Source organism: Lepidochelys kempii, chromosome 10 (genome assembly GCF_965140265.1).
Source record: "Lepidochelys kempii isolate rLepKem1 chromosome 10, rLepKem1.hap2, whole genome shotgun sequence".
Taxonomy (NCBI): Eukaryota; Metazoa; Chordata; order Testudines; family Cheloniidae; genus Lepidochelys; species Lepidochelys kempii.
The window spans coordinates 38097570-38120317 of NC_133265.1; the positions used below are offsets into that span (position 1 = coordinate 38097570).

Consider the following 22748-nt stretch of genomic DNA (forward strand, 5'->3'; position numbering starts at 1 on the left):
CAATGACCAAATATTCCCCTGAACCTGATGAGCATAGTGCTGATCTCCATCACTGAGGGCAGCTGGTTTGAGAGCAAGGGAAATAGGGTGATTTGAAAGCACACTACAAATATTAAACAAATTAAACCTCCCAAACACTTGTCTGATGTCAGTGAATATAAATGGGGGAAACTGAGGCACAATTTGGGGGAGTGACTTACCGAAGACTCAGTGGTCATGCTGCATATAGAATCTTCCCATATTCATTCTCTCTGAAGCATCTGGCATTGGCCGCTGTCAGAAGACAGGATACTGGGCTAGACGGACCATGTGAATACTATGATTCTATGATACGATACAAAAATGTGGATCTGCATCTGCCAGGATCAACCTGCAATCTGCTAGCAGGCTTTTACTTCTATCCGCAATCCATACCCACAGCAGCAAGCTGTCTCACAAAAGGGCTAGGGAGGGGCGGCCGGGAGGGAGCCAGAGATGAGCAAGTGGAGGAATGGGGTCTTGCAGGGAAGAGGCAGCGTGAGGGCAGGGACTGGGGGTAAGGGGTGGCATGGGGGCTGGGTCTCGAGGAGAAGGGGCAGCGCAGGGGGTTGGTGGGGGCGGGGAAGGGGTGTCACATCGCATGCTGCTCCCGGGCTCGTGAGCGACAGCACCCGGAAGCAGCAATGGAGGGGTGGGGTGCTGGGGCCCCGCTTGCTTGCTCCAATCCCCATGGCCGGGGGAGGGCCCTGCTGCCCGGGAGCCAGTGGGCCGAGAGCACAGTCAGTGCTGCCGGGCCAGGCCACGGTGGGGATGCTGGCCTTCCCTGTGGGGCCAGAGCCGCTGTATGGGAAACGGCATGGCAAATGGGTGCTGGTCAGCCCCGACTCCAGCCTGCTGTCCAGCCACTGGCTGCCACTGGGCTGCCCGAGCTGGACAACGCAGGCCAGGCACCACTGGTGACAGAGGCAGGGCTTCTTCCTGACCAGTTTCTCCCTTGTTACAGTAACATTGTTTCTGCTTTGCATTAGCTGCTGAGCTCCACTGGTTGATGTGTTTAGGGAAGTGCAGGAAAGGGTTTACCTATTTTACATGCCTCCCTGCCCATCAGCACAGCAGTTAAGGAGTATTAGATCTTTAGAGCCCTGCGCGGTTGTATCCGCATCCGCTCCACTATGTGCAGGAAAGGTCCATGAATATTCACGGATTTGCAGAGCTCTGTCCATCTCACCGTCCTCAACACTTGGTCACCAATGCTTCCGCTGGATCCTTGTAGGTTGGGGTTTCGAGCAACCTCTGTTTGGTGTAAGGATGGAAAGGTGAGGAGGGAGGAGAATGTGTCCTGTCCGTTTAGCATGAAGGAGGAGAAGGTGACATGGTCGAATCCACATGAACTAATTCATGCCTATGCTTCTTTCACAGCGATGATGACCTCATCCCTCATGACATGTCCCAGGATAAAGAGCTGAAGAAGATGAAAGCTCCTGTCTATATCCGAGACTGTATTGAAGGTAGGAGATTCTGGGTAGAGTCTATTGAATCTTCACTTGGAAATGCTCATCTCTTACTCTGTTCTGGGGTGGTTCCTGGTACAGGCTAGTTTTTGTGAGTTGACTCAAAGTTGTGGTACATCGGAAATTGGTGTTCCAGGTTTGAATTGTTAGTTCTTCTTCGAGTGATTGCTCATGTGTATTCTACAATAGGTGTGCGTGCTCCTCATGTGCACTGGTGCCGGAAGTTTTTCCCCTAGCAGTACCCGTACACGGGGGAGGGCCCCCCGCGGCACCTGCCTGGCGTGGTATGAGGGGTCTGCGCTTCCCCCACTCTCAGTTCCTTCTTGCCGCCAGTGAAGGTGCGTCGGAACTGCTCAGCTCCAGCTTTGCTGCAGCTCGTCACCAGAACTCTTGGTTTGTTCAGTAGTACATGTAATTAGTTAGCTAATTCAGTTAATTTAGTTGGTCATTGAGCCCGGGCCAGGGCATGCCCTGCGCCCCAGACTTTAAGTCGTGCGGCTTTTGTAGGCGCTGCGTGCCAAGGAGTGACCTGCACGCAGATTGTCTGCGCTGCTTGGGAGAAACCCATATCAGCATCATGTGGGCTGGTCACATGCCCTTGCAGAGTCATAGCAGCCATTACTCACAGGCTGGCCACAGGAAGGCTCACAAGGTGCGGGGGAGGGATAGCTCAGGGGGGGAGGGGAATAACTCAGTGGTTTGAGCATTGGCCTGCTAAACCCAGGGTTGTGAGTTCAATCCTTGAGGGGGCCATTTGGGATCTGGGGCAAAAATTGGGGATTGGTCCTGCTTTGAGCAGGGGGTTGGACTAGATGACCTCCTGAGGTCCCTTCCAACCCTGATATTCTATGATAAGCTTCTTCTAAGGCCTATTGTTTTACCTAATGGGCCATTACAGTTAATGGGCCCTTTACAACCAGCTATTTAGACAGAAGCATCTTGCCTAGTGGATGTCACCCCGGTTTGACTATATGTGAAATACAGATACATAGTCACTATTCATAAGTCCAGATACAAAAATGGTACATGCACACAAATAGGATAAACATATTCAGCAAATCATAACTTTTCCAATGTCCCCTTGCATTTTGTACAAGATGGGACACGTATCATAATTATTCCATAATCATATAATAATAATATCCCTATGAATAATATGGGGTGAAGTATCACAACTTGCACCATTTTTCACAGACAGGGGTGATTTTAGCAGATCTGTCACTCCTGGGGAAACACAGGCACAGAGAGCACAGCTGCCTCTAGTGTCCTGGAGCCACCAGGGCTCTCATGCTGCTAGCCTGTTTATTGCAATGGTGCCTGCTGCAGTGATCACTGACTGGCATGGGAAAGTGTCCCACTGTAGAGGAAGAAATAAGGCAGCCCTTGCTAAAAACTTTCGGCAGAGGATTGCAGAGAACCTCCATGGAAATTTCACTAAGATCTCTTGGGAGGATTCCAGGGACATCCCTGTACACATAAACTGCTCTTCATGCCTGTGCCCCGACCTAACACTACAGGGAAATGGCAAGCAGGTAACAGCTCAACCTCTCTTTGCTGTACCACTACCTCTTCTAGTACGAGTAAATTTAATGAAAAGTTGCGACACCCTGTACCCCATGTTCACCACTTTAATATGATTATGATATATTTTGTACAAAGTACGCCTTGTGAGGTATCATTTAAAAACTCATAATCTACTGAATATTATTATCCTGGTAAAATGTGTAGCAATTTTGCATATAAAGGTATGAGACCTTTACTGTAACATGTTACAATATTAGAGAAGCAGTCTCAAATTCATCTTTCAGAGACAAAGACACACTTGCACTCCAGCAAGGTGCTAAAGAGCCATTACTGCTTAATCACAAAAACAACAAGGAGTCAGGTGGCACCTTAAAGACAGTAAAGACTAACATTTGGGCATAAGCTTCAGATGTATGGAATGAAAATTACAGATGCAGGCATAAATATACTGACAAATGAAGAGAAGAGAGTTACCTTACAAGTGCAGAACCAGTGTTAACAAGGCCAGTTCAGTCACGGTGGATGTGGTCCAACTCCCAGTAATTGAGGAGGAGGAGTCAATACCAAGAGAGGGAAAATCGCTTTTGTAGTGAGCCAGCCACTCCCAGTCCCTATTCAAGCCCAAATTAATGGTGTTAAATTTGCAAATGAATTGTAGCACTGCAGTTTCTCTTTGAAGTCTGTTTCTGAAGTTTTTTTTGTTGAAGGATGGCTACTTTTAAATCTGTTACTGAATGTCCAGGGAGAATGAAGTGTTCTCCTACTGGCTTTTGTATGTTACCATTTGTGATGTCTGATTTGTGTCCATTTATTCTTTTACCTAGGGACTGTCCGGTTTGGTCAATGTACATGGCAGGGGGGCATTGCTGGCATGTGATGGCACATATCACATTAGTAGATGTGCAGGTGAATGAGCCCCTGATGGTGTGGCTCATGTGGTTGGGTCCTCTGATGGTGGTGTTAGAGTAGATATGGGGACAAAGTAGGCAACGGGGTTTGTTACAGGGATTGGTTCCTGGGTTAGTGTTTCTATGGTGTGGTGTGTAGTTGCTGGTGAGTATTTGCTTGAGGTTGGGGGCTGTCTGTAAGCGAGGACTGGCCTGCCTCCCAAGGTCTGTGAGAGTGAGGGATCGTTTTCCAGGATAGGTTGTAGATCGTTGATGATGTTCTGGAGAGGTTTTAGCTGGGGGCTGTACGTGATAGCCAGTGGTGTTCTTTTGTTTTCCTTTTTGGGCCTGTCCTGTAGTAGGTGACTTCTGGATACCTGTCTCGCTCTGTCAGTCTGTTTCCTCACTTCCCCAGGTGGGTACTGTAGTTTTAAGAATGCTTGATAAAGATATTGTAGGTGTTTGTCTCTGTCTGAGGGGTTGGAGCAAATTCAGTTGTAAACTAGGGCTTGGCTGTAGACCATGGATCGTGTGATGTGTCCTGGATGGAAGCTGGAGGCATGTAGGTAAGTATAGTGGTCAGTAGGTGTCAAGCTGAATCCCCACTCCAGCACCTTGAGTGCAGGAAGTGGGGGCCCGCAAGGATTTAAAAAATTAATACTTGCCACTTAAGGTTTGTATTAAACTCCTAAGGTTACAGCTTCTCTCTGAGCTTGGCTTGGTAAACTCTGCCACCACCCAAATGCAAAAAACCCCCTTTGAACCCAGGAAGGAGCACTTGGGAATACCTCCCTGTGGGGTACCCTCAAGTCCTTTCACCTCCCGTCCGGGGAATAGCTGAGAAAAAAAACAAAGGAAATTAGCTGTGGCTATCAACTGATCAAAAACATGCACAAACCTCTTAGGACACCAAAAATCCTATCCCGTTCTTAAAAAAGATAAACTTTATTAAAAACAAAAAGGGAAAAAATACATTTGGAACTTAGGCTTTTTGCTAGATCTTAAGAGCAACAATTACAAAAATTAGGCACCCAAAATAGCTTTCTTGGGGGTTCAGCTTAAAGGTTACAAGCAAACAAAAGCATCTGGGGTTAGCACAAAGGAGATCCACAAGCCAAAATAAGAAATAAACCTGATAGCATCTAACTAAACATTCCCTATCCAAATTATTTCTTCTAGGTATGGTGGATGAATTTTTATACCTGGTTCATAGAATCATAGAATATAAGGGTTGGAAGGGACCTCAGGAGGTCATCTAGTCCAACCCCTTGCTCAAAGCAGGACCGATCCAATTAAATCATCCCAGCCAGGGCTTTGTCAAGCCTGACCTTAAAAACTTCTAAGGAAGGAGATTCCACCACCTCCCTAGGTAACGCATTCCAGTGTTTCACCACCCTTCTAGTGAAAAAGTTTTTCCTAATACCCAACCTAAATCTCCCCCACTGTAACTTGAGACCATTACTCCTTGTTCTGTCATCTGCTACCACTGAGAACAGTCTAGATCCATCCTCTTTGGAACCCCCTTTCAGGTAGTTGAAAGCCGCTATCAAATCCCCCCTCATTCTTCTCTTCCATAGACTAAACATCCCCAGTTCCCTCAGGTTCAAGCCTTACACAGCATTCCTTTTGCTCTATCTTCCCCTCTTTCCTGGAGAGACACAAAACAAAGGGAAGTCCCCCGCCCCCATTTAAAAAAGTTCTAGTCCTCCCATTGGTTCTTTTGGTCAGGTGCCCACTCCTTTTTCTTTACCTGGGGAACTTTGTTAATCCTTTACAGGTAAAGCAAGCAGAGAACAGCAACCAAGAGGGACTTTATAGCTAACTGGCTGGCTGGGTGTCCATAAAAGGAAGCTACCCCTCCCCCCTCCATTTATCACAGTAGGTTTCCGGTATAGGGTGGTGTTATGTGACCATCACTCATTTGCACTGTAGTGTCCAGGAAGTGTATCTCTTGTGTGGACTGTCCAGGCTGAGGTTGATGGTGGGGTGGAAATTGTTGAAATCCAGGTGGAATTCTTTAAGGGCCTCTTTCCCGTGGGTCCATATGATGAAGATGTCATCTATGTAGTACAAGTAGAGTTGGGGCATTAAGGGACGAGAGCTGAGGAAGAGTTGTTCTAAGTCAGCCATAAAAATGTTGGCATACTGTGGGGCCATGTGGGTACCCATAGCAGTGTCACTGACTCGAAGATATAAGTTGTCCCCAAATCTGAAATGGTTGTGGGTGAGGACAAAGTCACAAAGCTCCACCACCAGGTGTGCTGTGGCCTCATCAGGGATACTGTTCCTGACAGCTTGTAGTCCATCCTCATGTGGAATATTGGTGTAAAGAGCTTCTACATCCATGGTGGCTAGGATGGTGTTTTTGGGAAGATCACCAATGCATTGTAGTTTCCTCAGGAAGTCGGTGGTGTCTTGAAGATAGCTAGGAGTTCTGGTAGTGTAGGGTCTGAGGAGAGAGTCCAAATAGCCAGATAATCCTGCTAGAAGAGTGCCAATGCCTGAGATGATGGGGCGTCCAGGGTTTCCAGGTTCCTGGATCTTGGGTAGCAGATAGAATACCCCTGGTTAGGGCTCTAGGGGTGTGTCTCTGTAGATTTGTTCCTGTGCTATAGCAGGGAGTTTCTTGAGCAGATGGTGTAGTTTCTTTTGGTACTCCCCAGTGGGATCGGAGGATAGTGGCCTGTAAAATGTGGTGGTGGAGAGTTGCCTGGCAGCCTCCTATCCATAATCCGACCTGTTCATGATGACTACAGCACCTCCTTTGTAAGCCCCTTTGATTATAATGTCAGAGTTGTTTCTGAGGCTGTGGACAGCGTTGCGTTCTGTATGGCTGAGGTTATGGGCCAAGTGATGCTTGTTCACAATTTCAGCCTGTGCACAGTATACCAAATGGACTGAAGGTAAAAAAAATCCATAGCAGTCGACATACTACACTGATTATGGTGAGAGATTGTGCCACACGCTCTCAGAGAAACTGAGGAACCACCTGATCAGCATCCTGTACAGCAAACAGGAGAAGATCGAGAATGAGCTCTCAAAACTGGAGACTCTCATACAAAACCAACCTTCCACACAAACTTCCATGTGGCTGGACTTTACAAAAACGAGACAAGCCATTTACAACACACATTTTACTTCTCTACAGAGGGAAAAGGACAGTAAAGTATCTAAACTCCTACATCTCCCTGGACAGTCAATAGCAGATTTAAAAGTAGCCATCTTTCAACAAAAAAACTTCAAAAACAGACTTTCAAAGAGAAACTTCAGAGCTACATTTCATTTGCAAATGTAACACCATTAATTTGGGCTTGGATAGGGACTGGGAGTGGCTGGCTCACTACAAAAGCAATTTTCCCTCTCTTGGTATTGACACCTCCTCATCAATTATTGGGAGTTGGACCACATCCACAGTGACTGAACTGGCCTTGTCAACACTGGTTCTCCACTTGTAAGGTAACTCCCTTCTCCATTTGTCAGTATATTTATGTCTGCATCTGTAATTTTCACTCCATGCGTCTGAAGAAGTGGGTTTTTTACCCACGAAAGCTTATGCCCAAATAAATCTGTTAGTCTTTAAGGTGCCACTGGACTCCTCGTTGTTTTTGTGGAAACAGACTAACATGGCTGCCCCTCTGATGCTTAATCACAGATTCACCAGTAGGGGAGTTGGGAATACGAAATTTACAATTCACCTGAAAGATAACTGGCAGCTCACTTATGCCATAGAACTGCCTGACCCCATAACCCAGCAAAGACTTTTCCAGTATAAAGGGTCAGATTTATAAGGGGGGAAAAATGCCTCTAGGTACCTCTCTTCCCCTCCAGCCCCCACTTGTCCTTTTGTCTTTCATCATTGAACTGGGGGGAGTGGTACTGGCCTGGAAGTTTTCCGCCAGTGCAGACTGTTGAAAACTTTTTGGTGAGAGAAATCTTTTTGCTTTTAAACTTACTAGCCTTGGGAATTAGCTTGCATTAGTTTAGGAATTAGCTTACATGTTTATCTTTTTATTTCTTTTTTAACCAATTCTGACTTTTATGCCTTATCACTTGTAAATCACGTAATCTATCTTTCTCAAGTTAATGAACTTGTTTTACTGTTTTATCTAAACCAGTGTGTGTGATTGAAGTGTTTGGGAAATCTCAGCTCAGGTCAGCACGACTGGTGCATGTTCATTACCCTTTGTTGGAATGATGGACTAATTTATGAGCTTGTACCCTCCAGTGGGCTGCTGAACAGTACAAGATGTACATTTCTGTGGGGCAAGGCTGGGATTGAGGGATATGTGGGTGTTGCTCTGTATCTATTCATGGATGGCAAGGCGTATCATTTATGTATTCAGCTGGGAGTGACTTTTGCATGCTGGTGGGCTGTGAGTGAACGGAGCCTGTAGGAGTTTGCTGTTTACTAGCAAAGCAATGTAAAAGGCATCCCAGGCTAGAGAGCTAAGAGGACACAACAGTTCAGGTTGCACCCTGGGGAATGTTACAGCCATATCCTGCTAAGTTGGGGGTGCCATCATTGTAATGGGAAATTAATTTACATGCTTACTTGAGGTTCCTTTCCCGGCATCGGGCTTGCGTATGTTTGATTGCTGGGACTGACTGGATTGCGGTGGAATCTCAAACAGATCCTGACTTTCAGCATAGCTGGACCACCCCCGTTGCATGTCCCCATCCTCTCAATGTCCCTTCCAGTCCTACAATGCTATGATCCTCCTCCTCCTCCTCCTTTCACGCAGCGGCCTGTGACTCAGGCTTCTCCGAGGTATCCCCGGTGCTGTGCGGGATGTCAGTGGGGTCTTCACCAAGTATGTCATGCAGCTGTTTGCAAAAGCATCAGGTCTGCGGCTCAGTACCAGATTGACTGTTGGCCTCCCAGGGTTTCTGATATCCCTGCTGCAGTTCCTTCACTTTCACGCAGTGCTGCTGCTGATCGCTGGCATACCCCTTTTCCTGCAACCCCAGCGCGATGTGTTCGTAGATGTCCATGTTTCTGTGGCTGGTCCATAGCTGTGATTGCGTAGCCTCTTCTCTCCACAGGCCCAGGAGATCGACTCCAGGCCATCATGCGTCTGCAACATATAACCAGCATGACCAGCCAGGCAGTTGCAGTCAACAGTGGAGAACTGCTAGGTGTGCTCCCCAAGATGGACAGTCTGGAAAAGGCATTTCAAAAGTTTGCAGGGATTTTAAAGGGTGATGGGACTTCTGGACTCCGTGACCCCTAGGGCAGTGGAGTTCACAATTGTGACTGGAGTGGTCACTGTTGGATATTCTGGGACAACAGCTGGAGGACTCATAGGTGTCTACATTCACGCTGTGTTGACCTCAGTACATCGACCAGGGCTCCACGCCACTTGGAGAGGTGGAGTCACTACATCGGCATAATGGAGAGCTTATGTCGATGGGAGACAAATTTAAGCATAGACACGTGCACAGCTAGGCTTATGCAAGGCAGCTTACGTCGACCTAACGTTGTAGTGTAGACCAGGCCTAAGTAACCTCAGCTTAGTTCCTAGTGTCTAACCTTTCTGCTGAGTTGGTGTTTTCTTCCTGATGGAAGAGACCAGTTAGTTCTTATGCCCCTGAGTTTCCCCTGCTCTATCTCCCTGTCTATCCAGATTCTTACACCATATGCTGAATTTCTACATCTGGCCTTGGTTGTAACGTTCTCTTGAAGAGCAGGAAGGGAGGGAATATCTCTGAGATTCTCTAGTAAAAACGTTCTCACAGCCGGTCAGCAGAGCTGAAGTGGTTGGTTTTTGTTTATCTTTAGTCCTAACTGGATCTGAAGACGTGGACAAGTGGGAAGCTACAATGAAGGTTTTGGAGAGTCTGATTCGAAGGAATTCAGCTACTGCAAGAGAGGTAAGGCCACGTGGGCTGTTCCAACAGGCTTTAGTCAGAGGGTTGCCATCTTGGCCTCAGAAGGAAGCTAGGCATAACGCAGTGCAAGATGGTAACGTATAAAGAGCGACAGACCAGGCTGACTTGTCCTGGAGTTGGGACAGACCATGGTGAAGGCAGCAGCATGGCAGCTGGCTCTTTTTGTCTCTTTTGGACTCCTTTTGCAGTGGGAATGGAGACCAGGAGACAGGTAGAGCCTACCAGTGAGCTTAGGGTTGAGGAGGATATTGGAAGCGGCACACTTTGTCCAGCGAGAGCAGAGCTGCCTGTGGAGCAGTTTTGAAGCCTGAGCTGGTGCAGCAATGCAAATCAGAAGACAACAAAATGTCTTTTATGTTTTCTTCAGACCCATTGTGTTCCACTCTCTCTGGCTCCTCATCAAGAGATGTTTGGGGCAGACTAGTCAAGATGCAGAGCCTGGGTGGGCAGAGAGAAATTGGGACAAGGGGTTGCTGATGCAGTGGCTCTTCACCATGGGTCATCTGCAGGGACTGAACTTGAGTCTTCCAGTGCCAAAAGCATGCGCCTCTACCAACTGACAAGAGATGTAACAGTAGCAGTTATAGGTTCTTATCCTGTTGTGTGGGCTGGCCACTAGAGGGATCACTTACTGCACTGTAGGTTTTACTAAGGTGTCTTCTCCATTCCTTGCCACTAAGGTTCTTCCAAAAGCCATGTTTTAAAGGGGCATGGACATCAACCAAGAGGTTAGTCATTTCTTTGAGCAGTCCTACCTCAGTGGCACCCTGGCTTGTCATGTCCTCTGCTGTGTCTAATACTCAGGCCCTGCCTCTTCATGTCCAATCCTCTCTCAGAGGCAGCCAAAATGAAGTTTGTGTCTGCATCTTCCTTTGTAAACCCTCAGGGGCGGGAAGAGCTTGCAGCCCAGAAGGTGGCCTCTCTGCTTTTGTATTTTGTGCAGGTGAGCATGGAGTTGGCTAAAGTACTGCTGCACCTGGAGGAAAAGACCTACATTGAGGGCTTTGTGGAGCTCCGTCAGAGAGCCCTAGTGGCTGTCACCATCACAGATCCAGTACCAGTGAGTCTCTGTGCTTCTCCTTCCTCGTAATAGGCACAGGCTTAAGGATTTGAGCAATTGCAGCTGGTGTCTCTTGCTGGCATGGCAGAAGCAGTTTCCATGATGGTAGGCTGGATGACCCATTATGGAGCAGGCTGAGTTTGTGTGAAGAGCTGTCCTGCCTCCTCATTAGCTGGGCCGTGAACTGGAACGATTGGAGCCAATGTGTTCGAGGGTTAGTGGCTGAGAGGGAAACTCTGGGCGAGAGGTTTAGACCACTGAAATGACTTGATAGGAAGTGTCCAGAGGTGATGAAGAAATGTGTATGTGTCTCAGGGCAAATTAGCTAGCCTTGGGCAAGTCACATAGCCTCTCTGTGCCTCAGTTTCCGCATCTGTGAAAGGAGATGTCTTTGCTTCTGAGACGTGCTAAGGTTGTATTAGTTACTGATTGTAAAGCACTTGGAGACCCCGGGTGGAAGGTGCTGTAGAATGGCAGAGTCATGTTGGTTGGTATTGGCTTCCTCTTGGGAGGGCGTGGCAGTGCGAGTCCCTGAATTTCCCCTGCTCGGATGGTTCTTCTCTCCCCATTTATGGATTTTCCTGGTTTATTACTAACAGGAGATAGGATTTCTCCTCTCTAGAACTCCAGCCGTGGGGGAGCAGGTTTCTTCCCCAGTTATTGGTTCATGCTCGTTGTTCCCTGACTTGTTGCAGGTAGCGCAGTATCTGTCCTCCCAGTTCTATTCCTTGAACTACAGTCTCTGTCAGCGCATGGACATCCTGGATGTAAGTGACTCACCTCTTCTTTTCTCTTTATTCTCTAGCTCCTCCCCTTCTTTCACCTTCCCATCCATGGGTCCCCATTGCATGAGACCCCTGTCTCTGGGAGAAGAGCTGGGGTAATCCCTTGACTCCTGATTGAAAAGGACAATGGGGCAAAATAGGAGCAGCCTGGGGGAAGCTGTTATGTTAACATCAGTTACTGCTCGTCACTTCCTGCCTTCAGAGGTTAACATGCTGTACAATTGTGATGGGAACTGGTGAGAGAGGAGATGGCAAAGAAGAGACCAGGATGGTGACCACTTGTCTGGAAGCAGTCAGTGGTTTTTAGGGAGTGTACTAAAATTTCCTGGTGCTTTTTCAGTCTACTGGTGCTTTTTCAGTCACCCTCCCCATGCTGACACCCCACTTCACTAACTGTACCTAGAGAAGGAGCTGCTGTCTGCTTTCCCGGCTGGACAGCTAAGCTCCTCTGCTGAATATCCCCTGCGGCATCTCAGAGGTACTCAGTTGCCTCAAACTTGTGGGGTCAGTCCTTCCACCCTCACTTGAGCTCTTTTGTGCCTGCCCCTCTCTTCATTCCTGCCCTACTCCCACCAGCTCAGTGCAGGTGACTGTTGCTCTTAGTCTCTTTGTTAGGGAGAAGGAATATCGTCTTCTAATGGAACCTCTTTCCATTTATCTAGGTCCTAGCTTTGGCCGCTCAGGAACTCTCTCAGCCCCAGGCCTCTGGGAAAAATAAGCCCTGGAGTGCCCAGAGTCCATGCATCCAGACCGTCCCTGGCAGTGACAGCTCCCAGGACTGGAGAAGGATTGTGGATGAGAGGATCAAAAGCAAGACACGCCATTTGGTGAAGGTGAGGCCAGGATGCTCAACAGTGGAAATACAGGAACACCTCATACCACAAAGCAGAGAGAGCTGCAGTGGGGCTAACTCCAAGAATTGCCTCCATCCTATCCAGGCCAGGGACCAGTGTATCATCATCAAAGGCTGGGTAACTTCGTTTTAAAAAAAAAAACTCCACAGTCTTCTGTGCCTTCTTGGCAGGGGGCTGTATCCAGCTCCTTGAAGCACTCGCTCACCCCCATCCCCACTGCTGCCCCATGTTGAAAGAAGACTGTCCCTATACCTTGGACTCCATGTCTCACATTGGGAGCTCCCAGTCTCCATTCTGCGCTTCCAATCCACAGAGCTGCCCTCTGCCTACTGTGGGAGGTTGTGAGGGGGCTGTGGCTCTGCAACTCATTTCTCAGCCCCTTCCTCCAGTCCCATCCTGGGAGCCAACCACCTCCATTCTGTATCTCTAACCCCCAGAGCTTCCCTCTGTCTTGCATGGAAAGAAGTTGTTGATTAACTTCCAAAGCTCCTTTACCTCCTGTACTGGGAGGTAAACCTCACTTCTGAGCTTCACTTATCTTGTGCTTTGCTTCACTTATCATGTTGCTTTGCTTCCCCTCAAGTTTCCACCTCCCATACCACAGGACTGGGCCAAGACTCTGTAGAACTCCTCAGAGATGGGGATGAGGAGGAATTGGAAATGGGGAAGCTAACTCTGGGGAATTTGACTGAAGCATGCAGTGTTGAACCAGTGTAGGCCCAGCTGGGAAATGCCAGTCGGAGGCAATCTCAGGACACTGCGAGGAACAAAAGACACTATAGTGCTAAAAAATGCTACTACTGTGCTTTCCCCTCTCGGCAGCGGTGAGGTCTGACAGCACCGAGGAGTGAGGTCATGTAACCCCTTCAGAGGCACGTACTGTGGCTGGCTGTTTCTCCTCTCTAATCCTCTTTTCTCTTTTGGACAGGGTCAGTCTCTAGTGGAACCGGCTTGTGGCCCAAACAAATTCAGTTCTTTAGCTGGACATTTCTTCTTCCCCCTGATTCAGAACTTTGACAGGTGAGATGGTGAGTGCTTGGGGTCCTGGCTTACCAAGGGACTATGGCAACACATGACTGTGAGGGTGAACCTTGACCTTGCTCTGTTAATGTCATCAGTGACTGAACTGAGACGCAGAGAGGTGGTGTGACTTTCTCAAGGCCCCCACGGGAGTTCATGCCAGTGTCAGGAATAAAACTCCTGGAGTGCCACATCCCAGTCCACAGCTCAGTGGATGAATGGACTAAAAGATGGATAGAAAGCTGGCTAGATTGTCGGGCTCAACTGTCTAGCTGGCAGCCGGTATCAAGCAGAGTGCCCCAGGGGTCGGTCCTGGAACTGGTTTTGTTCAACATTTTTATTAATGATCTGGATGATGGGATGAATTGTACCCTCAGCAAGTTCGCAGACGATGCTAAGCTGAGGGGGAGAGGTAGATACTCTGGAGGGTAGGGATATGGTCCAGAGTGACCTAGACAAATTGGAGGATTGGGCCAAAAGAAATCTGATGAGGTTCAACAAGGACAAGTGCAGAGTCCTGCACTTAGGAAGGAAGAGAGAATCCCATGCACTGCTACAGGCTGGGGACCGACTGGCTAAGCAGCAGTTCTGCAGAAAAGGACCTGGGAATTACAGTGAACAAGAAGCTGGATATGAGTCAGCAGTGTGCCCCTTTGTTGCCAAGAAGGCCAACAGCATATTGGGCTGTATTAGTCAGAGCATTGCCAGCAGATCAAGGGAAGTGATTATTCCCATCTATTCGGCTCTGGTGAGGCCACACGTGGAGTTCTGTGTTCAGTTTTGGTCCCCCCACTACAGATGGGATGTGGACAAATTGGAGAGAGTCCAGCAGAGGTCAACGAAAATGATTAGGGGGCTGGGGCACATGACGTACGAGGAGAGGCTGAGGGAACTAGGGTTATTTAGTCTGCAGAAGAGAGGAGTGAGGGGGGATTTGATAGCAATGTTCAACTCCCTTAGGCGGGTTCCAAACAGGATGGAGTTCAGCTGTTCTCAGTGGTGGCAGATGACAAAACAAGGAGCAATGGTCTCAAGTTGCAGTGGCGGAGGTCTAGGTTGGATATTAAGAAACACGATTTCACTAGGAAAGTGATGAAGCACTGGAATGGGTTACCTAGGGAGGTGGTGCAACCTCTATCCTTAGAGGTTTTTAAGGCCAGGCTTGACAAAGCCCTGGCTGTGGTGATTTAGTTGGTCCTCTTTTGAGCAGGTGACCTCCTGAGGTCTCTTCCAACCCTAATATTCAGTGATTCAAACTCCTAGGCTACATCCCTTCCCAAAGTGACCATAATACAGCAGTGAATTGGGACGAGGGCCTGTGTTTTCAGAACTAACTAGGGATTTGGGCTGCGTAGGCAGGAGGTACAATGGGGGATGCCCGAGAAGCATTTGGATGGCTCTAGCCTACTCCAGGCATCTGATGGACAGGGCTTTGTATCTGGAAAAGAGGTGGAGCATGGAGAGTGATGCTTTGCTTTTGGAGGATGCAAAGCAGTAGTTCCTTTGAATGGCCACAAGGGGTTTTGACACACACTAACAGTCCAGACAGTTCGTTCAGTAATGGATGGATGTTTATGACTGAAGTTTTGGTGCTATACATGATTATCAGGCAACATTCCTACAAGCTGTTGCATCTCAACTGTAAGGAGCTGCAGTCTGTGGCCTTGGATAGCCGCCATGGTGTTGCTTCCTCCACCTTGCCAGGTGCTTGGATTCATAGTTGACCAAATCTAGGCAGCAGTTTAATGTTAGTCAGGTAAGGGTGCTCTAAGGTAATTAAGGACCTGGGTATAGTCCTAACCTGCCTGAGGTTACAGACAGCATTAAAGCAGTCTCAATTCTGATTGTTTACAACATTTGGCATTTGCATGTATTTCTTCCTAGTTCAGCCAGACTTCACAAGAAAGCCAAGTCAGAAGTGCCCCTGGCCAGACAGTGAGCAGTGATGTTCTGAGCACACTTTGGGAGGTGCATGGGAGCCAGTAGATGTGGCGGGAGGCATTCTCCATTTTACTTTAGTAGCCGCTGTCTCCAGGACTGAGATTGCCAGTGACCGGCTGGACACAGTGTTTCCTGCTGACCTTCCAAGCCACGCTCTGGCAGGTCTGAAAAGGCAATAAGAAAACTTGCCAACCCAAAGGAACTGTGTGTCTTGCATTGCAGGCCTCTGGTGACCTTTGACCTTTTGGGAGACGATCACCTTGTGCTGGGAAGGCTGGTGCACACTCTGGCAATCCTGATGTACTTTGCCATCCACGCTGTGGTAAGGAAGTTGAGGCCCATAATGCAGCACTTGCTGACTGCAGTGGGGGTGAGCCCCGAGATGGCCTCTGAAGTGGCATTGGAGCATGGTGCCTGCTGCACTCATTGGGGAATGACCTCAATGTGTAGGGGGATGCCATACCAGTGAGCAGCTGGCAGATGCTGGGGGGTGGGCTGGCCAGAGAACAGGGTTAGGAGCTAGGAATCCTGCATTCTGCTCCCTGCGTGTACTTGGGCATGTATCTTTACTACCTGTTTCCCCAACTGCAAAATGGGGTTGAGTTAGTTACCTTCCCGCTTCCCAAGAGGGGCCTGAAGGCAGGAAAAAAACCCAGTATGTGCTGACTGCTATAAGAGGCGTTGGGTTCCCCAGAGACCCATCTGGGTGACTTTTTCCCCATTGCATGTGGTCCTAGCTGTGGACAAGTCAATATCCCTTGTGAGTCAGTGTGTGAGAAGCTACTTATTCACTGTTCCCCTCAATCCTGTCCTGCAGGCAGCTGCTGCCATGGGAAAGTCACTGCTGGAGTTTGTCTGGGCCCTGCGCTTCCACACAGACTCGTAAGTTGTGTGTTTCTGTGGTTATTTTGGTGATGGGAAGATGATCAGCTTGAGGGCCAGGTGCTCTTACTGGGACTCTTCAATCTCAGGTGGACAGTATTGCCTGACTGAGGTTAGGTGGATGATTTAATGCACCATTCTCTTAGCTCACCTCTGCCCCCTTTCCCTCCCTGCTCCATATTAGACCAAAGCTTGCAGTGCCTCATGCGGGCAGAAGAGATGGGGCTGTCCTTGGGAGCCCCATCAGCACTAAACACTCCTTTTAACCCTTGTATCACAGTTTTGGCTAAGGTCGAACTTTCATTGCCAAATCCTGTGTCCTGGCACCTCACTCATCTTTTGGTCTGAAACCTCTCGAATGTCTTCTCTGTCCAGAGGCGCAGTCAGTGCATGTAGAAAGCATGGCAGAAACCTTTTGGACCCATTTTTGAGTTATCCCTGAGGTGGCTTCCCCATGTAAGATATTTCCGAGGTGCTATTTTCTGCAGGAGCTCAGAGTAACTGAATGGTTTGGATTTAAACCCCCACAGCTGGAAGGGTATTGAGCAGATCTAGTAACCTTTCAGCTCACCCCCAGCCCAGGCTTCCAGCCTCTTCTGGTCCAGGGAGCAAGAGACTGGCCCCAGCTCTGCTGGGTGGCAGCATAGAGCTGAGCAAGGGGACCAGGTCTGCCAGCTCTGATTAAATCTCTGCTCACTAGGAGTCTGGCTGTGCTGGCAGTAGCCATCTGTGAGAAACTCAAGGGCACTGCAGTAAAACACACTGTCTGGAGAAGAGCAGCTAACATGGTGTGTAGGGGAAAGGAAGAGAGGGAAGCTGCAGCTTCTCACTGGGTCATTGCTTCTCCACCAGGTATGTGCGTCAGGGCCTCCTGTCTGCAGTCTCCTCCATTCTCCTCAGTGTCCCTAGTGAGCGGCTGCTGGAGGACATGACAGACGAGTTCTTGGAGACCCAGTCCTGGCTGGCAGGTGAGGGAAGTGATGGTGATGGTGGTAACAGGGTGTAGTGTCTGTAGGACAGAAAGGCGACACAGTCTCCCACAGTATTCTTGCCAGCAAGTTAAAGAAGTATGGGCTGGATGAATGCACTATAGGGTGGAGAGAAAGTTGGCTAGATTGTCGGGATCAACGGGTAGTGATTAATGGCTCCATGTCTAGTTGGCAGCCGGTATCAAGTGGAATGCCCCAAGGGTTGGTCCTCGGGCCGGTTTTGTTCAATATCTTCATTAATGATCTGGAGGATGGCGTGGATTGCACCCTTAGCAAGTTTGCAGATGACACTAAACTGGGAGGAGAGGTAGATACGCTGGAGGGAAGGGATAGGATACAGAGGGCCCTAGACAAATTAGAGGATTGGGCCAAAAGAAATCTGATGAGGTTCAACAAGGACAAGTGCAGAGTCCTGCACTTAGGACGGAAGAATCCCATGCACCGCTACAGACTAGGGACCAAATGGCTAGGCAGCAGTTCTGCAGAAAAGAACCTAGGGGTTACAGTGGACAAGAAGCTGGATATGAGTCAACAGTGTGCCCTTGTTGCCAAGAAGGCCAATGGCATTTTGGGATGTATAAGTAGGGGTATTGCCAGCAGATCGAGGGACGTGATCATTCCCCTCTATTCGCCATTGGTGAGGCCTCATCTGGAGTACTGTGTCCAGTTTTGGGCCCCACACTACAAGAAGGATGTGGAAAAATTGGAAAATGTCCAGTGGAGGGCAACAAAAATGATTAGGGGACTGGAACACATGAGTTATGAGGAGAGGCTGAGGGAACTGGGATTGTTTAGTCTGCAGAAGAGAAGAGTGAGGGGGGATTTGATAGTTGCTTTCAGCTACCTGAAAGGGAGTTCCAAAGAGGATGGATCTAGACTGTTCTCAGTGGTAGCTGATGACAGAATGAGGAGTAATGGTCTCAAGTTGCAGTGGAGGAGGTTTAGGTTGGATATTAGGAAGAACTTTTTCACTAGGAGGGTGGTGAAGCACTGGAATGTGTTACCTAGGGAGGTGGTTGAATCTCCTTCCTTTGAGGTTTTTAAGGTCAGGCTTGACAAAGCCCTGGCTGGGATGATTTAGTTGGGGATTGGTCCCGCTTTGAGCAGGCGGTTGGACTAGATGACCTCCTGAGGCTCCTTCCAACCCTGATATTCTATGAAGGGATGTTTTGCTACTTCCTTTGTGCTGCTGAACAGAGCCTCATCTGGAAGTGCATGTATCATTCGTGTTAAGAAGGGGCCAAATTATCAATCCAGTACAGCCCTTGCTACAAGGTGGGGGGTGTTGCAGAGGCATCCAAAGTGCAAGCCTTGGGCCAAATATGGCCTATAGTATTCTAACATAGTCACCTTCACCTTCCATAGGTAAATACGGCCTACGGAGACTCCAGCTCCAGAATACAGTGCACTTACGCCAAGCACCATATCCCCTCATATTCCATGGACTTGTAGGCTGGACCTTCATGTTTTAAATTACTTGCAGACCTTGAACTTCTGATAAGCAACCAGTGTGCTCCTGGGTTGGCAGAATTTGCACAGCCCAGGTGCACTGGGTGCATGGAGGATGGGGAGCATCCTCATACCAGTTTTCATGGTGGCAAATGATGAGAGCAGGAGGGCATGGTTCTTTCTTCCAACTTTCCTAGTGCTGAGGGAACAAACATCTGGTCTACAAAACAGAGTGAGTGACTCAGCCAGTGTGCACTGCAGGAGCGTGGCCTGCAGCACGTGGCAGCACGTATCACACAGCACTGCCTTCGAGGTGACATGCTGGAAACTTGCAAGAGGAAATGGCACTGTATGCTCTCAGCCTCGGGCTAGGTTTGGATGCACTTCTGTGTGCTAATTGGGCCCTTTACTATTCTTCTGCCCTCAATTGGTTTCCTTCACCATCCTGACATTTAGAAAACTGGCTTCCCATGGGGGCTGGGGCGGAAGTGACACCGACACAGCCGGTCTCTGATCCCTGCAGGTTATATAGCTCTGTGCCCTTAAAGGGAAAGAGCAGCCACGGGGGCCAGAAACTCCACGTTTCCCATGACATGGTGTGTGCTGAGGAATCTGCCTCCCTCTGCTGTAACGTTCCTGAGAGCAAGGGGAGTCTTTCCATGAATGTTGTAAATGTCTGAGGAATTCAGTTCAAGGAGCGTTGTGGTCTGCCTGTCTTTAACTAGCTGATAGTTTTAGCTGTATTTGGCAGGGAGAGGGGAAGGCCTGGAATAGCAGCACCTCCTTTCTGTGTCTGAAACTAGTCTTGTGGATGCCTCTTCTGGTGCTAGGAAGATACAGTGTATCAGTGGTGGTGATTGTACAAAGGCAGTGTGCACAGCTGAGTTCAGATAGCATGGTGGTGATTGCAGGATAAGAGCATAATAATTGCAGCACATCAAGCACCAGAAGCCTGCACAGCCCTCTTATACACACAAGCCTTGGTTCCTGCCCCAAAAACTTTACATTCTAATTTCATCCCAGATGGAACCAGTCTGACGCATGCGGTGTCCTGGATGCCATTAGAAAGTCTGCATCCGACGAAGTGGGTATTCACCCACGAAAGCTCATGCTCCAATACATCTGTCAGTCTATAAGGTGCCACAGGACTCTTTGCCGCTTTTACAGATTCAGACTGACACAGCTACCCCTCTGATATTAAAAAGTCAGTGGTTTCCAGCAGGTACTACAGAATTCCTCTGCACTTGGAACAAGCAACAACTGGGCTGTCTCTCTCCCTCTGCTGGGGAGCACCGGTTGGGAAATGCTGAATTGATGGCCATCCCTGAATGGGAGAAGCTGCCCTGGGTTGGAGAAGGCACATCATTCTTGCATTGGTCACTTCTGATAAGCTTCAGCTGCAGAGCATTTTGAGGATGAGAGTTCTAAGCAGCATTTAATGTGTCACTTTCCTTGTTCTGCCTCATCCCCTTGGGTAGGTTATGATAGGCCCTGTCCTTAAAATTCAGTTACTCCATCATCTTGAAAAGACATGATCCCTTCTTTGGCTCAGCTGCAGAGGTCCTTGGAGGGAATCCCCTTCACCCCACATGAGGCCTGGAGCAGTTTGCAGGGAGTGTGTGTCTTCTCATGTCAGGACTTCTGAGGTGCAGGGTTACTCCCCTTCGTTTCTCCCTACCCTCTCTTGCAGCATAGTTAGCTCAAGCTCCATGCTATGACATCGTCTCCAGTTGCATATCACAGGCTCTGAGCTAATAAACTGGGACTGTACACTCTCTCATATGGCTGCTTCCCCCACCTAGAGTATGGAAACACCAGCCTGAAGCTCTCCCTGAATTTATAAATAACCCTACTCCATCCGTGTGAGTCATGTGCTTAGGCTGACACAGTGCTGGGCTCTGAGCACACTGCTTGTGCGTACAGGATATCCTCACACAGACTCTTTGCTCTTCCAGACTCCCTCCTGCTCTGACATCCTGAGTGCATCCTGAGTTTTTACTTTGAGCTGATTATGGGCCCCTGGAATAACAGTTCCATGGATGTTCTGCAAATGCCTTCATTTACACGCTGCTCACAGCACCAGCTCTGTGTGAAGGCACCAGCATCGCTTGGGCCTGTCTTACGCTTCCATCAGCTGACTGCTAGCTATGCTTAAGGGCTATTCTTATTCTCTACTACACCCATTTGTGCACATGGTTATATGATTTGTTGGTGATTGTGTACAAACAGAATATGTGCGCACAAGAGTTAGAAGCTGCTTTAAAACCTAACCCTTTTTGCCCTGATGTCAGGTTTCCAAGCCCCCTTCATCACCTGTCCCACTGCCAGTCATTTTGGAACTAACATTCTAAGCGTTAGTGTGCACCTGGGTGAGTGAGCATGCAACATAGGCTAAAACTATTGTTTGGTCTAAGCAATCTGAGTGTAGATATCTCATGGGAGATAAGTTGAGTGCTTCTGGGCCTAAATCTGAGCAGTGCGAGAAGTGTTGAACACTAGCCCAGAGGGTTAGTTTTCTTTCACTGTTACTGGATTTCAGCAGTTCAGGAAAGGACTGTAAAGGGCATCCTTGTTTTCCTCCCACCGTCAAATAATGGCATCATCCTCTTTTGCAGATGTAGCAGAAAAGGACCCAGATGGAGACTGCAGGAGGCTGGCCTGGCAGAACCTGCTGCTAATGGAGAACCTGCTGAAGAAACTCAGAAGTATCCCTTCCTAGTTGTAGGGGGGAAACTGAAAACAGAGGTGACCTCCACCTAACACACTTGCCAACTGGGTGTTCCTAGGTACTGCTGGGCCCCTTCACTAATCACCTGGTTGGAGAAGAAAAGGGGAGCGGTGTAGAGCTAAAGCCAGGGAGCCCGACTTGACATCTGGACTTTGTAGTGGGGGCTAACTCAATGAGCTATTTGCTATCTGGTACTGAGTGTACAGATGTAGGAAAGTGGACTAGTGCTGCCATCCTCTCTGCACGTCCCCCTCTCCAACACACTCTGCACCAGCTATTTATAGCCTTGGCAAATTTTAAATGTTCAGCTAAAAATATAATGAAGACCTCACATAAGACTTCTCTTCATGAAAACAGGAGGAGTGGACGTGGCCATTTACCTCATGGGGCCAGCTCTGTGGCATCCCTGTAGTGAAGGGTTGAGGGTCTCCCAGCAGTCAGCCTTTGGCAAACTAGTTACCAACCTCCTAGGAGGGATCATAGAAGATTAGGGTTGGAAGAGACCTGAGGAGGTCATCTAGTCCAATCCCACCTAAATCACCCCAACCAGGGCTTTGTCAAGCCTGGCCTTAAAAACCTCTAAGGACGGAGATTCCACCACCTCCCTAGGTAACCCATTCCAGTGCTTCACCACCCTCCTAGTGAAATAGTGTTTCCTAATATCCAACCTAAACCTCCCCCACTGCAACTTGAGACCATTGCTCCTTGTTCTGTCATCTGCTACCACTGAGAACAGCCGAGCTCCATCCTCTTTGGAACCCCTCTTCAGGTAGTTGAAGATTACTATCAAATCTCCCCCTTACTCTTCTCTTCCGCAGACTACACAAGCCCAGTTCCCTCAGCCTCTCCTTGTAAGTCATGTGCCCGAGCCCCAATCATTTTTGTTGCCCTTGGCTGGACTATCTTCAATTTGTCCACATCTTTTCTGTAGTGGGGGGCCCAAAACTGGACACAGGACTCCAGATGTGGCCTCACCAGTGCTGACTAGAGGGGAACGATAACTTCCCTTGATGTGCTGGGAATGCTGCTACTACTACTACAGCCCAATATGCTTTTGGCCTTTTTGGCAATGGGGGTACACTGCTGCCTCGTATCCAGCTTCTCGTCCACTGTAATCCCCAGGTCCTTTTCTGCAGAACTGCTGCTTAGCCAGTCGGTCCCCAGCCTGTAGCAATGCATGGAGTTCTTCCATCCTAAGTGCAGGACTCTGCACTTGTCCTTGGTGAACCTCATCAGATTTCTTTTGGCCC

General features: G+C 48.7%; 1 protein-coding gene across 8 annotated transcripts in view; it reads left to right on the top strand.

Moving 5' to 3' along the window:
• Nucleotides 1-21968, top strand: part of TELO2 (telomere maintenance 2) — a 44561-nt gene extending 22593 nt beyond the window's left edge. For 4 of the 8 annotated variants that reach the window (XM_073362958.1, XM_073362961.1, XM_073362960.1 and 1 more), the window contains 10 exons: nt 1399-1487; nt 9681-9772; nt 10734-10850; nt 11546-11617; nt 12298-12606; nt 13418-13509; nt 15673-15772; nt 16268-16332; nt 17185-17300; nt 21386-21968. In XM_073362958.1, the coding sequence (XP_073219059.1) occupies nt 1399-1487; nt 9681-9772; nt 10734-10850; nt 11546-11617; nt 12298-12606; nt 13418-13509; nt 15673-15772; nt 16268-16332; nt 17185-17300; nt 21386-21489 (1156 nt within the window). In that variant the 3' untranslated portion in view covers nt 21490-21968. The remainder of the gene's footprint in view (nt 1-1398; nt 1488-9680; nt 9773-10733; nt 10851-11545; nt 11618-12297; nt 12607-13417; nt 13510-15672; nt 15773-16267; nt 16333-17184; nt 17301-21385) is intronic. The other 4 variants (XM_073362963.1, XM_073362964.1, XM_073362962.1 and 1 more) reach the window with 3 other exon arrangements.
• Nucleotides 21969-22748: the final 780 nt, after the last annotated feature.